At 29.3% G+C, this 21,498-nt stretch overlaps 3 protein-coding genes across 5 annotated transcripts; 1 reads left to right on the top strand and 2 right to left on the bottom strand.

Annotated features, from left to right (window-relative positions):
- Window positions 1-979: 979 nt before the first annotated feature.
- Window positions 980-5,990, bottom strand: LOC132907718 (cofilin/actin-depolymerizing factor homolog). 2 transcript variants are annotated; one of them, XM_060961081.1, is made up of 3 exons: window positions 5,811-5,990; window positions 1,698-1,940; window positions 980-1,610 (listed from the first exon to the last, which is right to left on the bottom strand). In XM_060961081.1, exons 1-3 carry the CDS (start codon window positions 5,811-5,813, stop codon window positions 1,410-1,412), a joined length of 447 nt encoding a protein of 148 aa, XP_060817064.1. In that variant the 5' UTR covers window positions 5,814-5,990; the 3' UTR covers window positions 980-1,409. The 2 variants fall into 2 exon arrangements, with proteins under 2 accessions (XP_060817064.1, XP_060817063.1); XM_060961080.1 differs by lacking the exon at window positions 5,811-5,990 and adding an exon at window positions 2,019-2,042.
- A 1,415-nt stretch (window positions 5,991-7,405) lies between these two features.
- On the bottom strand, window positions 7,406-11,953 carry LOC132907688 (RNA polymerase-associated protein Rtf1). Its single transcript, XM_060961031.1, has 7 exons — window positions 11,724-11,953; window positions 11,044-11,302; window positions 10,551-10,955; window positions 10,241-10,481; window positions 9,435-10,161; window positions 9,082-9,349; window positions 7,406-8,976 (listed from the first exon to the last, which is right to left on the bottom strand). Exons 1-7 carry the CDS (start codon window positions 11,802-11,804, stop codon window positions 8,870-8,872), a joined length of 2,088 nt encoding a protein of 695 aa, XP_060817014.1. The 5' UTR covers window positions 11,805-11,953; the 3' UTR covers window positions 7,406-8,869.
- A 512-nt stretch (window positions 11,954-12,465) lies between these two features.
- On the top strand, window positions 12,466-21,474 carry LOC132907834 (putative leucine-rich repeat-containing protein DDB_G0290503). Of its 2 annotated transcripts, XM_060961255.1 has the most exons (15): window positions 12,466-13,180; window positions 13,257-13,410; window positions 14,001-14,629; window positions 14,708-14,884; window positions 14,969-15,330; window positions 15,408-15,674; window positions 15,746-16,093; window positions 16,180-16,423; window positions 16,549-16,760; window positions 16,845-16,983; window positions 17,049-17,305; window positions 17,371-17,533; window positions 17,614-17,786; window positions 17,879-17,930; window positions 18,824-21,474. In XM_060961255.1, exons 1-14 carry the CDS (start codon window positions 12,677-12,679, stop codon window positions 17,895-17,897), a joined length of 3,648 nt encoding a protein of 1,215 aa, XP_060817238.1. In that variant the 5' UTR covers window positions 12,466-12,676; the 3' UTR covers window positions 17,898-17,930; window positions 18,824-21,474. The 2 variants fall into 2 exon arrangements, with proteins under 2 accessions (XP_060817238.1, XP_060817237.1); XM_060961254.1 differs by lacking the exon at window positions 17,879-17,930.
- Window positions 21,475-21,498: the final 24 nt, after the last annotated feature.

Genomic DNA, 21,498 nt, shown 5'->3' with positions numbered 1-21,498 from the left:
TACTAAAACGTTCTTTTAAAAAATTTAGCTCTATATATAATGATATTGAACAAAAATTGACATATTTATAAAATATTGTGTATATTACATATATACTTATTAAGTAAATACTATAAAATCGCGGCACTCAGGATGTGTGCATTTTGTTATCATTATTAATGTCTATTTAGTATAAGGTGCGCTCACTACTTTATAGAACAGAGGAAAAAAACACGTAAACATTTCTCCAATTTTAATATGTATATTTAGAAAATATTTTTTAGAAACAATAATTCAAAATTCATCTTGATTGACTATTACAAATGTGATATTGCTATAATATACTCTGTAACTAAAAAATAAATCTCCTATATAGAAAAGTGATAAATCCGGAACATTTATTTTTTAATTAAGCATTTAAGGAACTAATATGTTGTATAAAGCCCTTATATGTATTTATTTACTATACCAATGTACAAAAAAAAACGCTTTACGTTCCAACACCAAATTTCAAGGTCGGCAGATTAAAAAGCTGATAACAATTTACTTTTGCATGACTAATAAATATCAAAGTTAAAAACATTGGATCTTTTTGTTTATATTTTTCTTGTAAATATAATATACACGAAAAAAGTTAATAAATTTTCCTCTACTTTCACGTCAAATTGTATAATGCAATATGTTCAAAAAAACTGATATATATATATATATTACTTACAAAATTTTAATAACTAAAAATAGTGAATTTAATTATATAATTCAGAGATTATAATGACCACATGATATATCAAATTATTTAAGACACAAGCTTTTTACATTCCAATTCAGTATAAAGAATTATAGAAAATAATAGAAGCAAATTTTATTTCATATATAAAACGATGAATGACTTATCATGTACAAACGATATTACAGTAATTACCTTTACTTTTATAACAAACCAAACAATTGACACAACATTAGGAAAACATGGGACTTACTAACAGGATTTCACGAGAAGTCATTATGAAATGAATTTAATTTAAACATTATACAGCCGATGACAAAAGTGTAATGCTTTCATTCTTACTGCCTGACTGGTTGTAAACTGTTATTCTTTTACAATTATCTTATAATTATAATAATAGTATAATATTAATATTATATCAGACAGATTCACACAACGTTCGCAGTATGAAAAGTGTTTTTTTCTTTATATTTTTTTTTTGTTCCTTTTATGTTCCTTTCTGCTAATGTTTACGCTCCCCAATGACTAATACATGTAGCACAAATACTTAATCGTTTTCGTTTAAACGTGAAAAATGTGTAAAAACGTGAACGTTTAATGCGACGACGGTACAGAGCATTATTTTGGGGAAGGGATTTTGCGTACTGTTTTTCACTTGATTTCTCTCAATAATATTAATAATTTTGGATTTGCTGAAATACTCCTAATTCCTGTCAGTGGCTCGGAGCTTTTCTTCAACAGCTTCTTCAGAAGCCTCTGAAAGATCTGTTGCCTGTATATACTTTTGCACACCAACTAAGGATTTTTTCAAAGCATCAAAAGAACTGGAGTACAACATCTTCTTCTTAACTTTGGCCGTGTCAGGACACCACGACATCAAGAACAATTTTTGTTTCTTGGAAGCCTGAAAAATAATAAAATCCAATTGAATAATCTCTATTTTCGACTAATAATTTTCAATTCGTTACCATTTATGTATTAAGAATACTACCTCAGAAGTACCCTGACATTGATGAGTGTATTCAAAATCGAAGAGGCCATAGCGACATTCTCCGCTACCACATTTCTGCAAATCTTCAAGGAAGGCGTCGTAAGCTGCGTCGCGAGGTCCGATGACTTCAACATCAATTTGCTTTTCGTCCTTAATGTAAAAGATTACATATCGATGCTTTTTGTCTTTTTTAATCTCCTCGTACGTTGTCTTACAAACATCGGCTACTGTTACTCCAGACGCCTAAATAAACAAACAAACAAGAAGCAAACAATTATTAATATTTAACATTTCATTATTTGTTCTTCACAACATATTTACATAGCACATTTTCTTTTTTCAAAAATTAAGATTGATAATTAAAGTAACTGATTATTCACAGATAGAAAATTTGTCAAAAAGTCTAAGTAATATATCATCTTCAATATCGCATAAACGAATCAGGTGTAATATGGAGTCACAAGGTTGCATACAAGAGACCGATAAAAAAGTTTGTTTATAAGATTGAATCATACTCGTTGAAATTGATATCGGTGACAAGAAACTTGTAAGACTTTTTACGACTTATGACATGTATTTCTACTGTGTACATAACAATATGAAATTTCATTCGAATTCTGAAGTTTGTGAAATTCTTTCGTTTAAATATTCCAATTGTAATTGAAATATCCATAATTAGAAATTAATGTAAATTAATAATGCATTCGCTATGCGTTCCATCTATTACAAGCTATCGCTGATTTATCATCCAACAACCTCCCACCTAACTCTACTACCATCATTCCTTTAGATAAGTAATATTTTTTCTTTCGGCATTAGTGCGAACATAGATTACGAGCGTCGGACATCTTTCTGCATTTGCGATGTTATGACGAAGTGGTTGACTGACGATGAGATTGTGCCAGTATCGGTACTATCAGTATTACGCACGTCATGTTAGTCTGGCCGTTTAAGCTTATTTCGCGGACAAACGTAGGGGACGTACCGAAATAAAGTCTTCCCACGCACGAATTCGATGCTAAAAGAGATCCGACGTCCATTTCTAAAGTTATCCCTTGCTCTCGGGCACGTGCCACACGGTACGGAGGTCCGTCCGACTGCATGTTTCTTCCACTCTGTGGAAATTTGTGAAATACGACCATGACATGACACCCGGATAGAGATTCTGACGAAGACAGCAGAATAGGGAAAAGTGGGAAGGAAGGAAGGAGGGAGAGCAGAAAGAGAGGTAACATCACAGATGGGCGACATGCACAGAGTAAAAAGTTCGAAGTGGGATAGTTATTTTTGAAACAGCCTTTCGTCTAGGATCAACGCTTTCAATTTAATAGTCTATCTATCCGTAATTGTGAAAAAATCTTTGGTTATCTTGCAATGAATGCAGGGAATCGTGACAAAACAAACAGTTTCACGGGTATAAACAAGAAATTGCAAGATCGCTAAAATTAGTCGGGCAAAACGTAATTCGATATTTGAAGATAAAACAGACACTTTGCCAGATCAACTATATAGTTTCTACGTACCTGCTAAAACGTTGTTATTCACTAAAATAAACAATCTTAACTATGCAGAATGACGATTCGACTAAATTTATTTCATATTATTATTTATAACGATTACTATACACGCGGAAGTCATTAATAATCAAATAGAAATAACAATATACATAAGAAATAATGTAAGATTAATTCGTCTCTTCCGATTGGTGACCACGTTTCATTGTAAATACATCCTTTACGAATGGTCAAAGCTTTTGTCTATTTCGGCATAATGAACGTAAGGGTCGAATGGGGTGCAAAAGGGTTCGACGAAAAGTGTAACGTGGTTGGAGGATAGCCAGTGGATGGAGGATGCAATTCCTCGGTCGATATTCTGGCACGACAGGGGATGCCGGTTAGGGCCAGACTTGGCTCCCTCTAGGGCGTTGTTGTAAACGTCTCTTGTGTGTGGCACAAGGTCAAACGGAAGATGATTCACCGATGAGGAGCGACTTGGTCGATTGTTTAACTGTTGAGTATACTAATCGTTTACATATACAACTTTATATTATTTAATGATTTAACGGTACTAAAAGGACAGTAAATATTCAATCCTTACTACAAAAAAGGTAAGATATCACTCGAAAACGTGTAAATTGTATAAAATCTGTCGACAAATCTGGTTCGTTTACATGTTTAAATTCAGCCATCTTCACTCGCTTTAGATTCTAATTACCCCAATTCCCTTGATTTCTAATGGTAGGCGTTTTCTTCACGAGGATCTCAAATGCATGATGAAAAGTGCAATGAAATAAATTAATTAAAGAAGATTAATAGCTACATTTTAAATGGTAATACGAAAGAGAAAAGGTTAGACGATTATGAATAAGGAATACCGAGTAAAATTAATCATCGCTTTGCTAAGGATAATCAGCTTATTCATCACGTTTATGAAGGCGTCAGTGAACTTTGAGAGTCACTGGCCTGCAAGAACCGACCTCCTTACGGGCTCATTGAATTTTTCCCTCTCTACCAGAACTCTTGTAGTTCACTGTCATCCTCGAAGCAAAAGAGTGGGAGAGGGTTAGTTTCGCAAGGAAACTCAGCTCTTCATTACCAAGGATACAGCGTCTATCGGTAGCTAGCATAAATATTTAAAATGTATTCGGAGAACGGTAGTTACTACTTGTGCCAGTTTCACATGGTTAATTTTCTGTCGCCAATTTGCCGGAAACGGAACGCGACTACTTAATGAATTCTTCCGGAACTTCGATAGATGCATCGCACACATGACTAATCGTTCTATAAACATGAATCTTTAATTGCTAAAGAAAGCTTAAAGATATTTGAAAAAAAACACTGACAGTTTTATTAACTGCGACTTTCACAACAGCTTTCATATATGGAATATAATTGCAATTAATAAATAATACTTTATTTGAACGAAAATGCCAAAATGAAACTATTCTACAACACGAGAAGCTTATCTTTATATAAGTCATGGATTGCATATTTCGTTCCTATGTGTTTAATCCACGCTCGTAGAAATACGAAATTTACATTGCATACAATTTTTATAGGAATGTCCTTTTTTGCAAACGTGTAGTAACAGAGTACAATAAACAAAATGAGATAATGTGGATTCAAAATTAAATAGTTAAAATATATATACCGATGCAAGTGCGAATAGACGGTTACTGATCGATAATAAGTTCAATATTTCGACATCACACGAGAAAATTGGTACAAATTTTCAATCTGGCATAACCTATTCGTTATATAAATTTTTGGCAATTACGACAAAATTCAAGAAATGTTTGAACTGAAGGCGAAATTACATGCCGATAACAATACTTAAATATATTTTATAGTGTTCAATAAGATCGATGTTAGATATACGGGAACAGAAAGGAACAAGTCCTTATATGATCGGCACTATTAAAATCAAGCAAAAAAAAAAAAAAAGTTATTTTTGCGTTTTTATTATATTTTGTTTTGGTCGAAGAAATTATAATAGTCTAAAATATTTTATCAGTTTACATAAAACTGAAGCATGTGATAAAAAAAATGAGACTAGCCATCAAAAATGCTACATTAGCGGGAAAACATCTTTCTACTAGAGGAGCAAACAATTCTTCGTTTCTTGTAATTAAACACAACTGAAAAGGAATTCACCGAGACGATTGCCATGCGACAAACGTTACAACACAACCGCGAGCTTTTACTCATCAATGATATACGATCATTTTTCCGTCACCGATCACAGTTGGTCTTCGAGTGTTTGACTATCGTATCGTGAAACTGAAAATGAATCATCCGTTTCCTGGAAGCAAGGAATCGCGATTGGCACATAAAAATGCACCTACGTGAGAGATTTTAATTATGTTTGGTTTGTTGTTAGAGGTATGAAAATCAATGGCACAAACGATTTCGAACAAATAATTGTGACTAAATAATATCGGTTGATTGGTATGGCCAAAAGAAGAAAGCAGTTGTTCTCGCGGCGTATTGCCGGGACAGAAATGGCGACCGGCGCGTCTGCTTCGGCCATAACCACAAAGTAAGTCATGTACCGGTTTCCGAAGGATCGCTGACATTTTTTGGAAGTTGGATACATGCATAGTATGATATTTACCATTTCGTGTATAGTAGCCGGTGAGAAGAACCACGTAAACAAGCACTTTTAACCTACACTTTCACGAGAGCCTCGGTCTGGTGGAACTGGATAGGCGCAGTGTCCAGTCGCGGGGGTCGCGGCTCACGAACGAACGGGAAGGGAGGCTCCTCTCTTAGCTAGCTTTCTGCGAATCCTGTATCCCTACGCCTGCGCGCGCGCACTCTGATTAACTTTGTCTTGATTGGCCGATCACTGGTTAACAAAAATTCATAATTGAGTAAACCGATACCTTTTTTATGAAAATTGATTAACAAATCGTATATTTCGAGCAGTCTATCCTTTTACATGGTAAATCAACGAATTAAATACATACAAGCGTATACTTTGTTTTGGAACCGGTAGGATTGTTCCAGTGCGCAAGCGTTGAGTGATGCGGTCATGCCGGTCGTTTATATAGCATTCCATTTTATCTAGAATACGATTTTTTCTCGGACTATCTTATGAATAAGAACAATTGATAAGTTCTTTGGTGTCGTAGAACAACTACACAGACCATCTAAGGACCAATAATAGGTAATCTATGGAAAATAATCATCGATGTGACCTGCCGGTCATACCAACCAATCATAGTATGGGACGTGGGGAAATTACCTTATATGGGCAGCGGCATGCAAGCGATCGCATATAGACGTCGCGCGTCGTTCTGTGCGCATGCCGCTTGCTTTGCGTGCGCACGACGCGCAATGTAGTTGACAGTTTCAAAACACTCCAAATCGTACAGCACATCAATTTGCCGATAACCTCGAGTAATTATAGGTAAAAATTAAATCATCGATATAATGAATTTTTCTGTTAAAAATATTACTAACATAAGAAAAATATATTATCTCTTTTAAATTAAGTAAACCAGATTTGATAAGGGTGCTTCAAGTAATGTATATGGCAGATATATTCATGTAATGTTATATTTATGTTTAAGAAATTACATTATGATTATTTGAAGCACAGAAATTAATAAATTATAATATTGACATAAATATACTTTTCTTATATAGTATATATGTCTTGATACACCAACAATACAATTAAATACTATATGAGGTATCTGGTTGAAGAAATGTAAGTACATTTATACATATACATGTATGTTATTACAATACTGTTGCCAATCATACAGTTTAAAAGTATATGAAATACATTTAAGGATTGTTTTTGATATAATTAAAAAATCTTAGATTATTATAATTTATAATACATAATATAATTAAAATAATAAACAAGATTACAGTATATAAACATAACAAATTATAAATAAAGGAATACTGAAGCAGTCTATATTGAATTAAACACTTTATATAGGGATAATTGAAATATATCTTAATTTAGTCTAACCATTAATCGTATATAAAAATTTAATTTATAATCTATTGTGTCTAATATAAAAACTGAGTATTTTTTTATGAACATAGTATCTCAGTTTAATTCTTAATATATTTTTGGGTAAGCAAACAAAAGTTTTAAAAATTTGTTCTACTTGACACACAATTTAAGTAAGTTGTGATTGTTTCCAAAAATGTAAATTGTATGATTTTCCTTACATAAATAAAAATATGAATTTTTCTAAAATTTTTTAATAGTACTGTTTAGGTACATATATGTACAATTTTGGCAGATTTTTGGATAAAAGCAAACATGCTCTGTTTGGATAGTAGAGTAATGATTCTAATTAATACTTGATATTCATATATGTTATAGTTTATTAGATTATATAACTATTTTTGAATTTGATAAATTATATTAAATAATTTTTGACATCTTGGATAAATAAAATTTTGTATAGTAACATTTATTTTGAAATAAATACATGAAATATAAAAATTTGTCCCTTAAAATTAGTTTTTTTTTCAATTAATCTATTTTCTTAATTAATAGTGCATAATTACAAAAAAATGGATATTTTTTAACGCAAAGTATCAAATTTTTATTTATTCAAGATATCAACTTTATGATTGTATCTAACGAGCAATATTATGGACAGAAGATGCAGCAAGATACCTGATCATTCTAGTATCAATAAAAATCATATTATACGATAATAATTTGTTATGTATCTATCAAATTTAATAGATTAAAGTTAACAATAATCAGATTAACTAGACATAAGAAAAGTATACATCTAAAAATATTTTTTTATCCTTATTTCGTACAGAAATATATATGTATATATATAAGAATTTAGCAATTTAAATTATTTGAATTGTTTAGAGAATATTTACAAATTTTTGTAGTAAACCATATTTTGAAGCTTGTGTAGCCAAATTATATTGGCAGTAGTTTGCAGTTTCAATGTTAGAACACTGCAGAGAATAAAAAAATATCTATACGTATGATAGTCTTCATAATGTTCTCATATAAAGCAATTAATCATCGTAAATATAATTGGAGACCAATTCAAATTCGTATAAATTTTTGTATTTTTTTTATCGCCAGGTGGCCGCTTATTAATGTTGATTTCAACATACAGAACATAGGAAAATGTCACATATTAATACACACAAATCATGATTGATATATTTATGACCCATAGCGATTTTTGTTATTAAAATTATCTATTCAATATTTGTATTAGAAAATTATTAATTATTAATTTTCAATATTGAATTTATTTCCTCTCTAAAAGAGAACAAGTCAATTTACTTCAGTTAAAAAGTAAAAAATGATGTATTGTTGAGAGAGGAAAACAAATGCAATTATGAGGTCCTTAAATGATTCAAATTGTAATACTCCTTTGTTAAGTACTTATTAATAATGTTAAAAAAAAAAATGTTTTAACGAACAATGAAATACATTCTTTAGTCAAGAATACAATAATTCTTTCTAAATAGAATATTATGGTAGAAACCATCTATATTCTTTCTATAAAAAAGGAATCATTATTTATAACAAAAAAATAATGTTATACGAGAACTATACATAAGCTAGTTTCTCAGTCAACTGTTACAAAACTTTATCCTTGTTTTCAGAATTAATCAGATCATCAAGGACTCATTTTTTTTACTTCTAAAGCTAATAAAACGTTAGATTAGTCCTCGTTTTTTCTTATAATCTTCCAGATTTAAAGATCGTCGAGGTCCAGTATCTTTGATATTACTAATAGGTTTCGGCAATACACTAACAGGATTATCTAAAAAAAAAAAAAAAGCAGAAATAACACGTACTTATATTTTACACTAAACTACCTTAAATTTTTACTAACAAAAAGATAAAACGAATTTTTTGTAGGACTTACTTGGAATTGGTACTTCTAAGTCTATTGTGATATCAAAGTCGTGAGCATTAAATAAATCTTCAGTACTTTGTTTCTTCTTCGTTTCTTGACTATTTTCTTTTTCGCTAGATACTGCTACTACTTCAGTTTGTTGAGGACTTGCTTTATCATTTACTAGAGCGGTAGACGATATTTCTTCATCTTCTGGTTTAAAAACCATTCTTGGTTTAGTACTTCTCCTAGTGAATGGATCATCAACTTTTTTACCTTTATTGGCTTTAATTTCTTCCTATTATACAAAAAATACATATTAGATTAATAAAATTATTATACTTTAATAATTTTATATTCTACAATTTGTGTTATTAATTTACCATGATTGCTTTTTCAGCTTCTTCGACATTCTTTTTTCGGTTACGATCATTAATGTAAGATATGCTAGATATTGTTGCAGTGCGCATTTTATCAAGTTCGGAAGCACGTTCTTCAAGTTCACTCAATTCTTGGTTAAGCCGACTGGCAGTTTCGTCATCCCCTCTACAATTAGCTGCATCTCTTTCACGCATAAGTTGCGCTTTCTTCATTGCATAATTATATGGAGTTTGTTTAAATCTTTCCTTTTCCCGCACTATTTTTTCTATATCTTCTTCTTTGAATTCGTATACTAAAGCTTCTTTAATGTCTTTTAATTTTTGTTCAACTTCTTCAAAAGTTGGCATTGATATTCCTTGCAAAGCACAAGTTTCTTTCCATTTGAAAAATTCAGATTCAGTAAACTCTTGGTTTGATACAAACTCTAATCTAAACACCCGTTCTTGAGCTCCATGTCTTAGTTTCAATCCTTTATTTGTTCTAGTTCCACCAAGTTGATATATTTTTCCTGTTTCACAAACACCACTGATTTCAGCTACCCTATATACTGGTTTTCCATTATTGTTACCAATGCCAATTCTAACAAAACAACCTTGTACCACTCTATCAAAGAAAGGTAAATGTACAAATCTTTCCATTTTATGACGAGATAATCTAATTTTGTTGAGATCTTCCTTAGTACTGACATATATTGGTTTCTTCGGTTTGGCTTTATTACTAGTAATAGATCTGTAAAGTGATACATTTGATTATTAATATCATTAAGCTCCAACTAATGCTTTTGAAAAAGAGATTTAGTGTCACCAACTTTTTATCAGTATCAGAATCAGTATCCCTACTGTCACTTGAAGATGATCTGCGATGAGACGATGGTTTAGTAGTTTCTTCTTCTTCACCAGTATCTGATGAACCACTATCATCAGAATAAATATCAGACGCTTTAAGTTTTGTTTTGTTTGCTCCTCCTTTATGGTCATCTTCTAATTCTTCTTCTTCAATATCCTTTGATTGCTGTTGTTGCTGTTCTATCCTTTGTTTTTCTTTCTCCTCTAAATAAGGAAAGAGAAATAAAATATATCTAAGTTTAATAAACAATAATATTTTATTCAATATTTTACCTCTTTCTTTTTTTTCTTCTCGTCTTGCTTTTAGAAGAGACATTGCATGGAATTTTTTATCTTGTTTTTCTTCTATTGTCTTTTTACGATCTTTGCTTCGTTCTTTAGGATCTGGAGCTCTGTCAACTTTCTTTTCCTCTGCACTCTTTTCTTTCTTCCTCGATTCCTTTTGTTTTTTTAATTCTTGTTTTTTAGCCATTCTTAATTTTTTTTCAATCTCAAATCTTGTTTTCATGATTTCACGTTGTTCAATACGTTTAAAAATTTCTTGTTCACGTTCTTTTTCTGTCATTTGGGCAAGTCTTGCTTGATCCTCAGCATCTCCCATTAATTTATCGTCATAACCATCGTTAAATTCTTCTTGGCTAGAGTCAGAAACACTGGCATCTGAATCCGAAACCTCACCTGAACATATAAAGTTATTCTATAATGTTATAGAATTACAAAATAATTTTACAAAATATTAATATTGGTGCTGATTTCAGCTAATTACCTTCTTCTGGTTCAGAAACTTTTTCAGGCTCTATTTCACTGGCACTTTCTTCACTACTAGACTTTGTCATTTTACGTTTACTTCTTTTAGTTGGCACTTTCTTCTTTTTATTTTTACCAGTTTTTGCACCCCAATCATCATCTGAATCTGATGTGTCTGAATCATGTTTATTATCTTTTCTAGTAGTGCTAGTTTCTTCATTAGACTGAGAATCATCTTGGGCTTTGCCTTTCTTTTTTTTGGCGAGAGATAATAAGTCCTGATTCAAAAAAACACACACACACATATATATATATACACATATATATACATATAAGTTCAAAATTAGAATTCAATTGTTTTTAATAAAAAGAATAATTTGTTAAATATATGACATACAAAATATTTATGATTACTATAAAAACTAGAATGTATATACATTCTTTCCTATTTAAGCTTAAAATAGTGTAAATTTTTATAAATTAAAAATGAACTATTTGAGTTGCTAACAGGTTATGTAAAGTAAATTTTGCTTGTATATTCTTTTTATAATATGTCTCAAAGGTACAGAAGGTATTTTAAGACAGTATATATTACTATTAAACTTGATTTGATCAATTTTCGATATGTTAGAAGTTAACTATATGTGTAAAACAGAAGATATACAATATGAGATTTTTATGTAAGGTTATATCATTTACATTATCCAAGTCCGAGCCACTTTCTGATGCACTGCCACTACTATCAGAATCTATAAGGGCCTGATTCTTCCTTTTTGGCATTATCACGAAAATATGTAAATGGAGATCGTGAAAATTGCACGCCCTCCTAACAATGATAAATCTAACGTCATGCAAGATACAATAAACTAGGAAGACCGCGTAGAACCAAAGACGTTAAACATTAACATTGATATAGTAGCGTATAGTGTATAGCACGCAGCACGCCATTTCATCAACCTGGTTTTATACCGAACCAATAATATTATGCCATATCGTATGGAATTACTATACATTATTTATTTATACACAAAAATAAAGTATCATTATCGTAATATTTCTCTTATATAATTAAGGATAATATAAATCTCTGTAATGATTTCAGAGATGGCATAGCTTTCTTGTATAGTCAATTGGAAATTTGAACGGGGTTGTTATCCTTGGAGTACTAAAACACATCGTTCATGCCCGCGTAATTATACTTTAAACATTTAAAATAAATTAAAACTTCCAAATAATTAAATCTTAATAAATTAATCAGTTTTGAATAATTTAAAAAAGATGTTATAAATAAATGTAATTTTTACTTAATTAATTAATTAATTAATTAATTATTTTACACTGCTTGCAATTCATACGTACCGCGCTAAAATTTCCACTGCAAGAAGTCACATAATAGTTTCATTTTGGTAACATTTCCTTCCGTACATTGGTAATTATGAATGTTGACACTTTTTGCCGTCAATGGCGTATAATAGATGCACCTGTGTCGATGTGTCAGAAAAATTTTATACTATATTGGATTTTATATGACGTTACAGTCAAGCAGTGAGATGTAATTATAGGAGTGGCATTTATAAATTAATTGTAATAGATAGTAGTGTCGTAGAGAACGTGACCATTCTAATTACGGATGTTTAAAATTGGAATGTTCAATGGCTGTGAATATGGAAGTAGAAAAGAACACATCCAAAGAGGTTGACACTCAACTTTCGGCAAACAATTCAATGGAATTTAATGACGATATTCAAAAAGACAACGAAAATATTAAAGATGTCGAAGATTCATTGTCTTCCCTTAAAAATATAACGATTGATAGCGAAAAACGTGATGATACTATTATATACGCACAATTTGAAAATTCTCAAATTTACGCGAAAAATTTAGGAGATAACCTAGTGTCTACAAATGAAGAGGAAGAAGAAAAAAGCGATGAAGATAAAGAAAAAGAATTATTACAAGATGAGAAGGTTCTAAAAGATGATTGTAAGACTGAACAAGTAGAAGTAACATCAGAAAACTCTACTGATGGTTATGTATCTCAAGCTCCATTAGCTTTCACAATTGATTTTGGCAATAAGGAAATTGATACAACTAAATATCAAAATTTATTTGAGAGATATAATGCTAGACATAAAAGAAATTTTTCTACATCTAAGGTAAGTATATTTTATATAAAAACATATAAACAATTAAAGTATCTTAAAATATGCATAAAGTAAATTCAATTTTTAGGTAGAAATAAATACAAAAAAGCCTGGCACTTTAGTTTCTTCAAACTTAATGCAAAAACAAAAAGTTTCTAGTACACATTCTGAAGGCTATTTCAGTAGTGAGGATGACACAAAGCGAAAAACAGATCAATTATCAGAGAAACTGAAACAATTAGGTAATTTCATTAAGTTAAAGACATATTTAAATGTTGGAAAATTAAATTTGTAGTGAGTTTTATAAATTTTATCTTTGAAAAATGTTTTTTTAATATAATATATGGTAATAATTGTGAAAATGAGTAATTAATTTTCTTTACAAATATACATTTTTTTTCATTAATATTAATATATAGGGAGGTATCATTAATTATTAGCATAATTTAATTATTTTGTATAATATAAACATGTATTTATTATATATTGTCTGAAGTGTTTAAATTTTTATCATGATTGGGAAACAATTCCTTTTGAATAGCAAACTGAATATAATGGAAGACTATATTTGTAATGTATGAGTCATGATGAAGTCATCTTTACTATGCTTTTTAATATTCTTCTCAAGTACTTTCGATATGTTCACAGTATATAGGCTGGCAACATTAATGATTATAATATCATATATGATATTAAAACGTTATATTATACTAGATTAAAAGATTTTAGTTGTCTATAATATTAATATCGTTTTTTATATTTTTACTGTTTCACAGTTGTAATGTATTAATGACTTTTATATTTTTTTGTAATTATATCATCTTATTTTTAGGTTCAAAATCATTTTTAAAACCATCACATGCTTTAAAAAAGTCTGAATCTAATGTAAAAGTATCTAATTTTCAAAATAAACAAGATACAATGAGTAAATCTTTTGAACAGTCAAAACAACCTAAACTTCCTTATAAGAATCTCTCACTGGAACTTGGTTATACAGAGAAAACAAATGCAACATCATATTGGGTACCACAAAAGTCTGCTACTATAAATGATTTAAGTAGAATTCAAGTAAACAATTATGATGATGATGCTGAAAAATTATATACAAAGAATATTGATCAAGATGATGAATATGAACATTCATCTGACAATGTATCTGAAAAAGTGTCTAACATAAATTATGTTAGAAATAAAACCATAAGCGTTAAGGGATCCAATTTATCTAGTGTCAGTTATACAATGGAAGTAAACCCAGATGATCTAGCTGAAACAGATATAGATGTTTTCAATGTTAGTAATGTTGATGGAGGATCAGATGAAGCAGTTAGTGAAGCAGGAACATATACAATTCATAAAGATTATACAGATGAGGAAAAAGCAAGAATGGATATTGATAAGATATTTAGTGTTGGTGTTTTAACTGAAGAAGACAGCAATGAAGCATGTATTCATAGTTTTAAAGTATGTCAATTATACATTGTTTATTATAATTATGATAATTGTTCTTTGATAGTATATAAAATATTTTTTATTTTAAAGATGAGTATTTCAAGAGATAATAACACGTGGATATCTGAATGGGCCACTCAGGTAGCAGAACATAATTCGCTACCGCCAGCAATTGGTGGGCCAACCGGTCGTACTCCTCCACTAAGTCCTTCCAAAATACCATCTCCTATTCATAGCAGATCGCAACGACTCGCTCGTAGCCGCAATGTATAAAATATTCATTAACTGTATTAATATTTAGACTGTATATGTGATGTATATACAAGCATACGTAATGATAAATATTTTTAGGAACAAAGTGACAGTAGTTTAGATGCAGAATCATATTTACGAATAAAAGAAAGAATTGGTTTAATTTCAAATCAACATATACTTATTGATTCTGGTGGAGAGTCAGACGATGATACCAGTAACAGTTATAATACACCTCCACAAAGTTCACAAAGAACACCAGTACATGGGGTTTTGGCCAGAAGAGGAAGTTTATCTGAATCTCTTTTTAGAAGAATTAATACCAACGAAAGTAGGAGAAGTATCCGCAAATATATAAGTTCAAGTAAATCAAAGACTGAAGATACAAATGCTGAATTAAGTAGTCCGTCCAAAGAGTTTACTTCCCTTCATTTAGGAAGACGAAGTAGTTCCTTGGACAGGTAAAAAATAAAGAAATCATTTATATGTAAAAAATGTAATTTAAATAATTCTTGTAATTTGATCTTTTGTAATGTAGGAGGGATTATACATCTAATACAACAGACAGTAATACGTCCAAAAGAAGTAGCACGAAATATTATCAAGATGATGAAATTAAATACTCAAATAATACAATTTTAAATCGCCTAAGACCGTCTACACCAAAATTAACAAACAGTCCAATTGTAACTCGCAAAACTGTCACTCAAATTGTAAACTCTCCAGTATTGGAAAGAACCAAGCATTTGACAAAATCTTCTCCACAAGCCAAAAATATTGGATATTTTACATGTGTCGAAAATAGGTACGCATAAAAATTCATTTATATATTTAATATATTAATATGTATTAATTATATTGTTTTTATATTTTTAGTCCATATATGTTAAGAAAATCAAATAGTACTGCAAATTATCATGAAGGAAATGTAGGCTTTAGTACAACAACAGATAGTGTTCTCCAAAATAGTCCAAATCTTAAACGTAATTTAAATATCCAAAGATCATGTAGCAATGCAAATATTAGAAATATAAAATCACAAAGCCAGTCATCCCGTCGCAGTAGCTTTAATAGTAGTGATATTGATAGAGCATCTTTAGCAGGAAGATATCTTGCTGCTTCTGACAGTAGCAGTGAAACTGGCGAACAGCAAGCAAAATCTTCATTAGGCTCAGTTTCTTCTGGAATTAAATTAAATCGAGCTTTTAGTATAAGAAGAGCAAGGTATTTAAAAAATATATGCAATATAATGAAAGTAATAAATTTAACATTGACATAATGTATTTATTATTATGCTGTACAATGCATAGATTAAGTTGTGAATCTGATACAACTCCAAATACAACTCCCGAAGAAAGACGTAGACGAGCACAAAGTGAAGTAAAACCAACACCTATAAATAAACAGCAAAATTATCATCGAAGTCGTACAAATATCGTGAATGTACACAATAAAGAATCTGTAAAGAAATCAGAACCTATAAAACCAAGAGCTGCGTCGATATCAAGAACTGATAGTACAAGACTTAGTATCAGAGCACCAAAATCATCTCAGGTAAGTGTTTTAGATTTGTCAATGTTTTACTTTTCACATACTATATCTTAGTTCTTCTAAATTTTTAAAAATTATTGAAGTTAGATGTAATTATATAATTAGTAATAACTTAAAATATTTTATAGCATGCCTCTACTACACAACGACCTATACAAAAAGTAAGTAAAGATCAGAAGAAATCTGGCAGAAGTAATTCAACATTGACATCAAAGGAAGTAGAATTCCAAAATTGGAAAAGAAGAAAAAGCTATGATCCAATGAAAGCAGCTGCTGAAGGTAGAAAAAAATTAATAGATAATTCAAAGAAACATCACAGTACAGAAGATAGTTCGGGAAAGTACGTATATATTGAAGATATAATATCGCAAATATTTACAGAATGTAATTCTGTTTTATTCTGATTTGTCCAATATATTTTTAGTCATGATAATTCTGTATTACGATCAGCAAGTTTTCATGGGACAGGTGGTGCTCTTTCATTAGCTAATGAATGGTCTGACAACGAATTAAGCATTGCTCAGAATGACAATCAAGTACCCCCACCATGCAGTCCACAATTGGTAAATATATATAAACATATTTTTTACGAAATTTTATAAATAATAACTAAATTTTGTATACACAGGAAAGTGATAGTGATGTAGAAACATCATATTATTTACAAACAACACAAAATGTAATGTCAGCTATGTCTGCTCGTATCACAGTCTGTCATTCACCTTTAGTAGACTCAGATAATGATAGCGATGAAGATACTAGTCATAGTTTACATAAAAGTATATCAAAAACATTACACCAACCTAGTGACACAGAGAGCAGCGACGATCGTCATCCGAATGCACAAAGTGCTATTTCAAACACTAAATATAATCGAGCATTTAGGTAAAAATTTATAAATATAATCCATGGATATTATTATTACACATATTTTAAAAAATTGTTTACAGTTTACGCAGAGCAAGATTAGACCTGCAACCAACAAAGTTACCAGGAAATATAAATAAAAGTAAAGCAGTTACACCAGATACTCGAAAATCTGAATCTGTTTCAAACATAAGTAGGACTGATTCTGGACGTTTTAGTATGAGATCAAATAGAACTACGAATGCTGTATGTATCTTTTACATAAAACATGTATGTATGTATAGTATATAATCTTCACATAGTTTTGAGTATTTCTTTTATCACAGGGATCTAAGATAAAACCAAAAGAAACAAAGAAGCCCGCCATGCCAAATGCAAGAGAAGTTGAAATGCAAAATTGGAAACGTCGTAAAAGTTATGATCCTATGAAAGCGGCAATGGAAGGGAGAAGGAAAGCAGGTTTGGTTAAGAAAAATACAAATCCCAATCTATCTCCAAGGTAAGCAATTGTTTATCATTTTTAAATTAAAATTCATATGAAAACATTTTATTCAGTTAATGTAAGAAGTAATTATTTCACTATGTTGGTAGGACCGATAGCGATCGATAATCTAATGATAGAGACCATCGATACAAGCAAGTGGTACGAAAATGACTTGTTTGATTTTGCAATGTAGATTTTTTTAAGGGATATACTAAAAAATGTGACATTCAATGTTTTTTTCTTCATAACCTCTTAAGAAAATCCTATTGCAATAATGCTGCTTTTTTGTATTGTTTATTGTTTACATCAGTTCATCTACAATACACCATTAATATGTGAATACTATGGATATATTATAATTTAATATAAAACTTACACGAGATATACATATATTATTTTTATTATATGCATTATATAAAGTTTTAATCTTGTATACATTAAAAAAATCCATATTATTCATTGTTTACTTCATAAGATCATTTCATAATTGTATTTTTAGTGGAAGCTGCAAAAAATGGTTATTTTTACTAAAATAATGTTATTTGTATACAAGATTGCTAGAAAGTAAACCAATATACATACATATGTATCATTTTTATGAGTGTGCAAATCAGAAATTTCAGAATAGTTTGTTGTGGCTTATTAATGCAATACAGCTAGATTAATGTGTTATTTATTAATTTGTTTTACTTGCATGATTTAAGAAAGAACCAAGCGTATTGAAAAATTTTTATCTATGCACAATTTCTTCATATCCAATATTTTTCTCAATATTTGTTCAATATTTCAAATATTTGCTCAAAAATTTCTGAATGAAAAAATTAAAAGAAAAAATAACTATGAAAGAATTATATTAATGAAATTAATTATATCTATGAACTTTTATAGAAATTTCAGTGGAAATGTACAAAATTACAGTTTCTACAGTGTTTCACATTATATAGGTTATAAAGCACTAGCATGTTAAAACATTGCTGTATACAATAATATAATTTACTGGTTCTTTCTTCATATATTAGAGATAGGAAAAACAGAATTTGCTTTGTTTTTAGCAATGTTGCAAGATCACGCAGTTTTCATGGATCATCAGGATTTGGAGTTAGTGATTGGAGTGATGAAGAATTGGCTATATCTGCAGATGAAGCTACACTTTATTAGAAGTCAAGTTATTAATAATATATAAATGAACGTAATTATAAAACCTCCAACTATATTAATGTATATAAAGACTAAGAAGAGAGGATCGGTTCTTACAGAATTGCTCTATGAATAGTTCTATACATTTGAAATTATATTATCTGAAGGAGAATGTTAAAAAAATCTTTTCTATATTAAAAGATTCTATTTTTTGCAACTTTTAACATTAAGAATCTATAGATCTATATGGCTATCAGTACTATTCTAAGTTGAAGTATTAATGTTCAACAAAATTGATGCATACCTGCATAATATTTATATGCCAACATTCTCATGCTTTAGTTTTTTTGTCGTAATATAAATTTCGATTTTGTGTTTAAAAGGCAAATACTCTATGGATAAAAAATTAATATGCTGAAATCCTCTGGAATTTGTGGTATGGAAAATATTGTAGTTCCAATCTTAGGGCCTAAAAATGATAAATACTAAATAGAAAAAGATCATGTATATAATTGGACCAATCACATAATGGTATAAAGATTGATATCTTTGCATTTTAGTATTCAATATGTTAACTATGTTTTATTGTATTAAGTATCCTGTTGAATTTCTAAACAAATTTTTAGTAATATTGCGTGCTCTCTAGTTCATTGTAATTAAATATCCTCTTATGTGTTATTGGAATCATCGTTACAAATACTGCTAAATTATTAGTTTCTAATAAACATAAAATTATACGTACTGCTTGAAAAATAGGAAAAGACTTCCATATATTATTAATTAAATATATATAAGCTCTCTCTGTGTTTCAGTAAAAATATTGATATACATGAAAAGAAAACAATACTATTTGCTCTGAAAAGGTGCAATGAATTATTACAATTTTTACATTCGATAATTTAACAATTAATGTGATCAGAATATGCTTTAAGGTAATAGTATACATCTATTAAAGTATTATGTTTTGTTAATGACTAATTTAATTGTATGCTCTTGTATTAATTGTATATATATTAGAAAATTGTTTGAACTTATTACTGAAACAAATATATCATGCATATTCGCTTAATAAAATTAATGCGATCAATGCACTGATATTGATCTGTATAATCTATAAATGGTATTAAGCTCATTAATGTATATTGATAATACTGTCTAAGAAATTTTTAATATGTACTTGTTCAAAAGTTTATATTATTTGATTATGCAGCTTTATTATAAATTTACTAGCTATGTCAGATTTTTACAATATTAAAAGAAAATTAGCTTTTGCATACTTTTTTTAGTTATTATTAATTGTACTGTATTTTTACTGCATAATTTTTTTAAACAAAAGTAATTTTTTTCATTTAAAATATATGTATTCTGGTATTTGGAAAAATGTCAAATCATTCCAATTTCCTGAAAATTGCATATTGTATATTTTCATAAAAATTATGCAGTAAAACATATTAAAACCTATGATTGATTTAGAGCAAGCAAATTATTGTTCAACGAAATGTAATATTTATTTTTATCGAAAATTAATATTTAAATAATTTCATTAATAATAATTGTATCTCTGCACATTATTATGATTATGATTGTTGTATATTTTAACTAATAATCTAACAAGGTGCTAATTGTATGAGATTTGTCTCATTCAGTTTCAAAATCTCACCTATCTACTCAATCACAAAATGTTAAATAATTCATAATGCAAACAAATATGGAGTAAATATAATTGAATTCAGCAGTACATCTTTCATATACGTATCTACGTATGTAATGGCGTTAAATCTTTGTGCACTATCAATTCTTCCAAAAATGGTGCAAAATAACTTTTACGTTACGAAATTATATGTTTACATACAAATTTTTAATAACATGTTATTATAGATATGTATAGTGATGCATGTGCATAGTATCATGACATCTTGTTTTAAGACAAATATCTTCTTTCACGCATGTTCTTCCTTTAAATAAAAGTGGGCTTCCATAGTGAAGATCATTGTTATTCCATGAATCTATTACATTATCTCTTATATAAAATTAATGATCAGTCTTCTGTTATTTGATTTTATAATTATAAATAATCAAGAAACAAAAATAATATTTTGTTACTTCATAACTGAATAATAATTTCTCTTGTTATTAACTTCTTGGCAAATAAAAAAGATCTGTGGTAAAACTTCTCTCTTTTCTAATGGCAATACAATTTGTATGTCTAGTATGTCATATACATAATGTTTAGGTACATTTCATTAAATCTGCATTTTGCTAATTTCGGTTTATAATGACTAGTTCCAGAGTATTTTGTCGACACAACACATGTATACATATATATTCGTATAATATAGCAAATATGATATATTTTTCTATAGTTATTAATCAACAATGAATATGAGTTTGATCTGATTGTTAATTATTTTGTATAATTTTTAAAATATGTATTATTTGTTTTTTGTAATGTGTGTGTTGCCCATGATGTAACAATAACAATAATTAGTAACTTAAAATGTATTATATCTTGACATGTTTGATAAGTATATAAAAATAAATACCAGAAGAATAACGTATTAATCTATTCATAAAAAGGCATTTTAATCAT

The sequence above is a fragment of the Bombus pascuorum genome, chromosome 6 (assembly GCF_905332965.1).
Source record: "Bombus pascuorum chromosome 6, iyBomPasc1.1, whole genome shotgun sequence".
NCBI classification, from domain to species: domain Eukaryota; kingdom Metazoa; phylum Arthropoda; class Insecta; order Hymenoptera; family Apidae; genus Bombus; species Bombus pascuorum.
The sequence above is the reverse complement of the archived record's forward strand: the minus strand, read 5'-3'. Positions and strand labels throughout refer to the sequence as shown.

Bases quoted from the DNA above. Each gene is read 5' to 3' on its own strand.
- LOC132907688 (XM_060961031.1), bottom strand. From the start codon at position 11,804: ATGCCAAAAAGGAAGAATCAGGCCCTTATAGATTCTGATAGTAGTGGC. The intron at 10,956-11,043 runs GTAATTAGCTGA...TTATATGTTCAG, and splicing joins AGTTTCTGAACCAGAAGAAG to GTGAGGTTTCGGATTCAGAT. The intron at 8,977-9,081 runs GTAAGTCCTACA...TTTTTTTTTTAG, and splicing joins CTTAGAAGTACCAATTCCAA to ATAATCCTGTTAGTGTATTG.
- LOC132907834 (XM_060961254.1), top strand. From the start codon at position 12,677: ATGGCTGTGAATATGGAAGTAGAAAAGAACACATCCAAAGAGGTTGAC. The intron at 13,181-13,256 runs GTAAGTATATTT...TTCAATTTTTAG, and splicing joins GAAATTTTTCTACATCTAAG to GTAGAAATAAATACAAAAAA. The intron at 16,424-16,548 runs GTAAGTGTTTTA...AATATTTTATAG, and splicing joins GAGCACCAAAATCATCTCAG to CATGCCTCTACTACACAACG.
- LOC132907718 (XM_060961080.1), bottom strand. The intron at 1,611-1,697 runs GTAGTATTCTTA...ATTATTTTTCAG, and splicing joins AATGTCAGGGTACTTCTGAG to GCTTCCAAGAAACAAAAATT.